This window comes from Cibotium barometz, chromosome 64, assembly GCF_041138505.1.
Source record: "Cibotium barometz isolate CiBa-2024 chromosome 64, ASM4113850v1, whole genome shotgun sequence".
Classification (NCBI taxonomy): domain Eukaryota; kingdom Viridiplantae; phylum Streptophyta; class Polypodiopsida; order Cyatheales; family Cibotiaceae; genus Cibotium; species Cibotium barometz.
Window position 1 is genome coordinate 11,470,235 of NC_141109.1, and position 7,913 is coordinate 11,478,147.

General features: G+C 45.1%; 1 protein-coding gene across 2 annotated transcripts; it reads left to right on the forward strand.

The window, feature by feature from the left end:
• The first annotated feature begins 3,225 nt into the window (after nucleotides 1-3,225).
• Nucleotides 3,226-7,546, forward strand: LOC147603317 (growth-regulating factor 1-like). Of its 2 annotated transcripts, none has more exons than XM_086796586.1 (5): nucleotides 3,226-4,224; nucleotides 4,529-4,732; nucleotides 4,927-5,377; nucleotides 5,529-6,469; nucleotides 7,220-7,546. In XM_086796586.1, the coding sequence occupies exons 1-5, from the start codon at nucleotides 3,729-3,731 to the stop codon at nucleotides 7,228-7,230; spliced, it is 2,103 nt and encodes a 700-aa protein (XP_086652712.1). In that variant the 5' UTR covers nucleotides 3,226-3,728; the 3' UTR covers nucleotides 7,231-7,546. The 2 variants fall into 2 exon arrangements, with proteins under 2 accessions (XP_086652712.1, XP_086652711.1); XM_086796585.1 differs by having other exon boundaries at nucleotides 3,227-4,224; nucleotides 7,286-7,546.
• The last annotated feature ends 367 nt before the right edge of the window (nucleotides 7,547-7,913 follow it).

Here is a 7,913-nt window from a genome sequence, read left to right on the forward strand (position 1 = left end):
CAGATCAAATGTTGTACCTGGCCAATACATGCTCGAGAAAAGTCCCGGCATGAAGTGAAAGGAGCTAGTCGCTTTCTTCAATCTATCCCGATATACTAATTTGATTACCTATGCAAATTCTAAACTAGCATCTGTACTTGTGTAGGAGGAATACTCACTCACTATAGGCATATTTAGTGTCCTTAGAAACTGTTGGAGGTTGCATCGATGATGAAATTCTTGCAAAGGCAAACTTCTCTTTATGACATACCATAAAGTTTGCATGATATGATCCTTCCCTTTTCATCATCTTTCATGGATGCAATATGCTTTTTCAATAGGCACAACTAACCTTTTCTCATGTTCTCTCCACATTCCCTTTGCCTCATTGTGTTCTTAGGAGTTGTCATGCACATATAGTGCATTCTTTTGTATCGACGAAGCCCCTTATTTTGTGACAGGATTTTCCTTTCTTTGTCCTCATTATTTGTGATCACATAAACCTAAGGATATGCTGTTTTTTAACTCTCCAAAAACATCATAATATATTTTTTATTTCCAGCAATCTCTTGTTAGGCAATCACTACTGTAGTTTCACCATGAACATCAATTGTTTGAATTGCATCAATGGCTACATTTGATGGCAAAACATGCAACCCAAGCATTTGTTCAAGTGTCTTTTGCTTTTTACTCTTTTTCAAGCATCCAATATGTTGTCCTTTTACCGTGACGCAAAAGAAAGGCTGCAATAAAAGATGAATGGGTTGCTCGATGAGGAAGGCACCTCTAAAGGCTTGCTTTAATTGCTGATTTTCAACACATACAATGACAAACAAGAAAGCTTCAGGTGGCTTACCACCACATTATCAACTTGACACCAGTTTTAAGGACTTGGAACTTAAAAGTACCCGTGTAATCTTTCGAAGCAAGAGAATGAATAAAAGCACTCTAACAACGTCTTCTAACTCCATATTCTGTTGTTGGTGGGTGATTTGTATCCATTCAGCATACAAGTCATCCATCATTATGATAAAGTAAAACATGTAACATATCTAAAGCAATGAAATGACTTAAGAAGGTTTTTTTTTATGATATACACGTTATTTGTATTTCAGGAGAAAAAGGAATAGCATTAGCAAAACACCACAGTGCAATAATGGCATCCTTAAAAAGTAAAAAATATGTATAAAAATTAACTTCAACACGAGTAATTTGCAAAATGTTGCAATGCATCAATAAGATCATTTGAGTGTCAATGGATTTACACCAAGATGCTAGAATGAACCATAAACAAAGTGCAACATTCCTCCTTGTAAACTAGTGCATATAGCCAAATTACCTATGCACAAAAATCATTTGCCATCAAATCCCATATAGATGTTCATGAAACACACATATAATTTGCCTAAAACTAATAGTAACCCCACCAGCAAATTATCATTAAAAAATCTTACCCATTCATCACTCAAAGAGCTATGTTTCTACACCTAAGCTTAGATGCTAAATAGTATGAAGCAACTTGACATACGCAATCCTCATATGTATATATGTACATGCATGTACATCATCAAGATACACCCCTACCTAGAACAAAGATCCAAGCATGACTACTGCTACAAACCACAAGTCCAAAATGGAAGTAGTTGTTCCATGGCAATAGGGGTATACAAAAGATAATAGAGTGCACCTACGAAGGCACGGGGTAAGAGTAAGAGTATTTCTCTGATGCATCTTCTCTGGGCGCAAGTGCGACAACACCTACACATAGTCTCTCAGCACCCTAAAAGCACTCTCGAGGATTCCAAAACCAAAAGGTGATAAATCTTTTCATAATCACACCATTTTCCATGAGACATATATGAGCCATAAAATAAAACTTCAAAAGGCATGAAATGCATGTTGCCAACTAGCCCACCACACTAGATTCATAAACGGAGCTCATGAGTCATGACAATGTGATTCCTGGAATAGACAATGTGATTCCTGGAATAGACAATGTGATTCCTGGAATAGACATCCAGCAACACTTTTAAAACATTTTTCAAGAGGGTAGCAAAACAACTATAATAATGCTTCATGCCATCCTTTGACACTCAAAAACTATGTGTAAAGTCATTTTTGACAAAACACTGGCATGCATTAACAACATTGCTCAATGCTGAATGGCTTCACTTAAACATGCTAGAATGAATCATTAACCAAGTATCTTTGATGTAATTGCAAAACCCAACATTCTTCCTTTCAAATTTGTGTATATAAAGTTCAACACTAGCAAGATACCTATGTACAATTGCTATCAAATCCTATAAAGCTATTCATATAACATACATAAGGTTGCCTGGTATCAATAGCAGCCAGAGCCTAACACATTTCCAATGGAAAACATACATACATACATTATCTACTTACCAAAATTGAAATCTTGAGCCCTTTTTTGCTTTCTCTCCCTTGGCTAGAACAAAGATCCAAGCAAGACTGCTGCCACAACACCACTGACAAGTCCAAAAAGGAAATTTTGCTCTCAACAATGTAACCATAGATGATAGGGTTTGAAGGCCCAAGCACAGAAATAGTTTTGTAGGGGCATTTTTTAATATTGCCCTTCCTTACTATTTTCTTACAATTCTTTGAAGATGGGCATTTTTACATCTTTTGCTTTTCAAATGAAAATTTCCATATTAGCTTGGCTTTCATGTGAGGGGTTGGCCGTCAAATCCTGGCTAGTTCATGGTCCTTCTCTTCAGATTTCTGTACATTGCTCCGCACTTGGGCAAGCGGTGCGCCCGCCAGCAGCCACCAGTTGTCCATGCGTGAACAGCTCCTAAAAAATGAATGATGGGCAAGCCACTGGGCAGCCCAAGCGTGCGCTCACATGAAAAGGCTCGAGTTTCTAATGGTCAATTATTGCGCTCATTTCTCGAGGGAAGTGTAGGAGCAGCTAGCAGCAGCCACACTCGAAACACTCCTATATGCAAGCCAGGCTTCGGCAATGGATAAACCGTGCAAGGGATTAAGGCAATAAGAGGTTAAATTATTTCTAAGTAGTATTAACCTTAAACAGTTTGCAATAAGACCTTACACTATTTCTCCAGTATTAACGTAAAACAGTTTACATCGGATTAAATATTACTGCTAGATTTTGGGCGTACGGAACACAAAAGACGCTCATGTCGGCAAAAACTCTATGTGTTGAGCAATGCCACGTAAATGTTTTTCTTTAATACTCAATTGACCCGCTTTTTTCTACACGGCCCTGCCGCCCTGTTGCTGCTCTCACACACAGTCACGACTCACACATGTGAGTCTCTCTCTCTCTCTCTCTCTCTATATTGTCTACACTTCCTTCCCCGCCGCTGCCTCAGTGTCTGCTATCGCTACTGCACCTCCATAGCTGTAGCAGCTGCAGCCTGCAGCTATAACCTTAGGCCGTTTTCTCACATGGTTTTTTCACTCGTTAGCACACTGCCTGTCCATCGCCTAGCCTTCCCTGGCCCTTAACTTCTAAACACTGCAAGCCCGCATACTTCCTGCCAAAATTCGGTACCATCATAGATTCGGCCCTTTCGCTGCTGTAGCGACTCGGCAAACCTGCTGCAAGAGCGTCTGCGCTAAGCATTTTCCCACACTTTGCGCATGGGCTATTTTCAGATGCTGTGGCGTCGGCTGTCTGTCATTAGACTTCTTTTTCTTTATTGATTCTGACGAACAGGCGGTGGCGGACTCCGGAGCTGCAGGGGCCAACAACAAGCATGTCGCTTGGGGCTAGCGGAATGTTCTCGCCCATCAGCAGCAGCAGCAGCATTAATCCGCTGCAGTCCAAGCAATGCAAGTCCGCCTGCGAGAGCATGGACGTGGACTCAAGTTCGACAGAGGAGAGGAGAGGAGGGGGACCTCCTGAAGCCAAGCTAGCGCGCATGGATCATTCGTTTGCCGTAGCTTCTAGCAGCAGAAATATCAGCCAGCATATACCGAGCGATTTGCAAATGCAGCAGATAATGATGGCGCCCGGGAACGGGTCTCTTGTGAGAAGCAACGATAGCAGGTTGCAGGGATGCTCTCCGACAGATTCTAGCGACGGAGCTGCCGCAGTCGTCACTGTGCCACACCATTCCGACGCCAATATGCAGCAGCAGCATTTTTTTCTGGAGCAAAATCTGGCCCGAAACGACGTTACTGCGTCCTGCTATGGCAGTGCGAGGACATCGTACCCCTCAACAGCTTTCTCATTGCACAGCCCCCGTTCAGGTATTGCACCACGATCTTCTCAAGTTGCCATTGCTGTATATGAGCGAGCGCCCACTGTGTCCCATGCCGGCCTGACAAAGCGCGGTCTGTCCACGTCTATTCTGCTTTTTGTGATTAATTGCGCGTTGCGTCTTTGATTTCTCTAGCGAGGCGTGCACTTTGCAGCTGTCTCCTTGATTGCATCATTCTCGTGCTTTCTTTTTCTCCTTTTCTTTGTGGGTGGTTTTGCGAGCAGCATCAACTGTACAGTATATGCTCAACAGGTGCCTCCTTTTGCTTCGCCCCCTTTTTCTTTTCGTGACAGGTTTCATGGTGGGGGGCAGCTTGGGCATGCACGACTCTGAGCGGGGAAGAGCTCAGGTGCTGTTCACACCAGGCCAAATCAGCGAGCTGCAGCTTCAGGCGCTCGTTCTCAAGTACATGCTTAGCGGCGTCAAAGTTCCCGCCGAGCTGGTCAATCCCATACGCAGTAGCGTCACGCGCGGCGTCTCCGCCATCTCCGCCAACCGTAAGGCTGCACTCTTTTCTTGAGTAATGGGTGGGGCGAGTACAGGTCGCTGTGTAATAAATCTTCTCTGGTACATTTCGCGTGCAGAGTCATGGCTGATTGATGGCACGCGGGTAGAAATTAGTTGACTGATTAATCATATTAAATGCGTGAGATTATCGTGTCTAAGCCTTTCTTTTGTGTGCTCTTTACAGTTTCCTGGGGCGGTTACCGCCTGGGTTTTGGTGCTAATACTGACCCTGAGCCGGGAAGGTGCCGCCGGACGGACGGCAAGAAGTGGCGCTGCGCGCGGGAGGTTGTCCCCGACCAGAAGTACTGTGAGCGGCACATGCACAGAGGCAGGCAGCGCTCAAGAAAACCTGCTGATGCCAATCAACAAACGATCCCCACTAATTCGTCGCAAGCCATTTCCGTATCTTCGTCCTCGAACGCCGCATCTTCTGTTACTCTAGCAGCTAGCCAAATTTTGTCCACAGTCCCTCCGTCAACCGTTAGCGTTAATCAACAGAGTCCTAACCTTGCAACAATGACGCCCTTTTCCGGCGTTAATTCCCCCAGCGGATTATCTGTTGGTTCTTCCACAACTGCTAATCAATTTCATATGCCTGTGCAATCTGGTGCAGCAGGGGCGGCCAAAGACTACCGGTAACAGTTACTACTCTTTGTTTTGTTTTCATCTGCTCGTATTGAGCCATGCTTAGCTGCAATCCTTAATGGCTCATCATCCTACAAGCTATGTTCGAGGTATATGGACATCATTGACATCGTTAGTGTGGTTTCTTTGGAAAAATTTCAGCTACCTTAACGGAATTGTTAAAAGCGAGCTGGACTTGGGCCCTGAGCAAATACTCTTTGCAGAAGCAATTGGCAGTTCAAGGGCGCAAATGGGTCATCAGGATCTACAGACCATTAATGGGCTCACGATGTTGTCATCCATAAATAACTCCTGGCGCTCTATGCAACAATCCAGGGCCCCATCCCCACCTCCTGCCCCCCCTCAGCCCAAGACCAACAGCAACATCAGCTCCTTGAGCGCAATGCAGCAACACTACGGTTCTTCACAGGCACGGACCTTCTTGGGTCAGGAGTTCCGGCTAATGTCGGATGCCAATTCTGTGGACGTGCAGTCTTTGCAGGCTCAACAGCAGCCCCAGTCCTTTCTAGGAGGTGGGTTCCATGGCTCAGTAGAGGCAGTCACATCCAGCCATGTAAGCGGGAATGAGCCATGTGAAAGCCAGCCTCTCCGCCATTTCTTTGATGACTGGCCTCGCCCCAGCAGAGATCCATCCACTTTTCCTTGGCCTGATGTGGGAAATGAGAAGCCTAACCTGAGCTCATCCACTACCCAGCTCTCCATATCCATACCCATGGCAGCCTCATCAGACATCACAGCAAGCACCAACACCGCCAACTCATCACCCCATGGCAAGCTAACCCTCTCCCCCCTCAAGTTATCCATGTCCAGGGGGCATGCAGAGGATGACCCCCTGGGGATGGATGCCACCACCCAGATGGGGCTGGGGGTGGGCATGGCCCTTGGTATCAGTAGTGAAGATAGGCATCGGCGGCATGCCCATTGGATCCCTATTGCCGGGGAAACACACGGAGGAGGGCCCCTTGCTGAAGTCCTACAACCCAGCACACCTCAAGGTTCATCCAAGAGTTCCGGGCTTAACCTCATGGCAGATGTTTGGGAAAGAAGCCCTCGAACTAGCCTTGGCAATGCCTCACCTTCAGGTATTACTGTTCTTTTCTAATTTGGCCTTAATCCTTGCTCTGATTATTGGTTCAATCAATTTCCTTCCTCCTCTTCTCCTGGAAATTTTCTCATTTTTGTGGCTTCTTGGGCACAAGTCAAAGCTTAGTAGGCCCCTTTCAACATACTAGCTGGGACAGAGACCAGTTCAAAGAGTTCCAAATGTGTGGGTGGGTGAAACAGATGCATGAGTGAGGCAAACTACTGTCAATTGCAGTCCATTTTTGCACAGGCTAGACATCCACATCATAAACTGTAACTAGTGGGCAACCCGTCGTCATAAACTGTAACTATAGTGGGCAACCCATGCTTCGCACGTCTTTTGAGACTCCAAATTCAAATTCTACCCAAACCTCCTTGAACCTCCTCCACCCCTTCCCGAACCTCCAAATTCTTGCCATGTGACAGTTTTGTGAAACTCTTCCTTAAGATAATATAGAGATAAGAGATAAAGATAAAGAAGAGAAGAGAAGAGATATAGATGCGCAATCACTACTGCAAAAGTTGAATGTTTGTGCACACATGCCAGATCTCAGTATGCTTGTAGAAGTCAGCATTCCAAGTGCTCTCACGTGTATGCATGTTATCATTGATGAGAAGTGTGCTGCATATCGTCACATGAGCATGCCATCATCTATGTGTGTTGTTGCTCAGTCACATGGATGCATGCCATCATTGATGACAGACTCTTGACTTTGAGGAGGAAGTGATGGTTTTCTTCTTTGTTTCAGTTAAGCATTGAAGTGCTTTTTTGCTCGACTCTTGAAAGGGGGCATGTGCTGTTTTGCATGGTGCAGGCAAGGATGGTGCTGGGAGAGACTCTGAAGGACTCGAGGAGTCTAAGACGGTCGATTGACAAAGCTCTACACGGTCAAATTTCAATTTCGCGTGGCCCTGATTAAGTTGAACCTGCTCCTCCATTGCGTGGACAAGGGGGGTTGCTCTAGTTCGTTTTCCTTGTGGGCATACTCAGGAAAATGTTCACACGTGTCTGGATGTGAAATCACTCCTTGTAAAACTATACAGGTTAAAAGCTTTGACACGTGCGGTTCCTGAGAGCCTTTTTTTTTTGGGTGTGTGTGGGGGGGGGGGGGTGTTATATGGCACCAGTTTATGTAAAATATGAGAGAGTTCCAGAACACGTGTAGGCGGATCCGCAAAATACGGGTTGCAAATGTGAACTCGCATCGACGATTTCAACCGGGACACGTGGTAATGCTACGCGTGGTTTGCGTCAACAGTTACCGTTCGATCTTTAGTCCTAGCGCTTAATAATATTACAATTTTGCAAATCACTGGACGCTATCTATCATGACAGACTGACAGTCTTCTGACGGTGCTCTTTTAATTTAAAGAGCACGAGATTTTTCGGAAATGAATGTGCGTGCGCTGGCCGCTTTATTTATCGGTTGACGTGGCACCAAG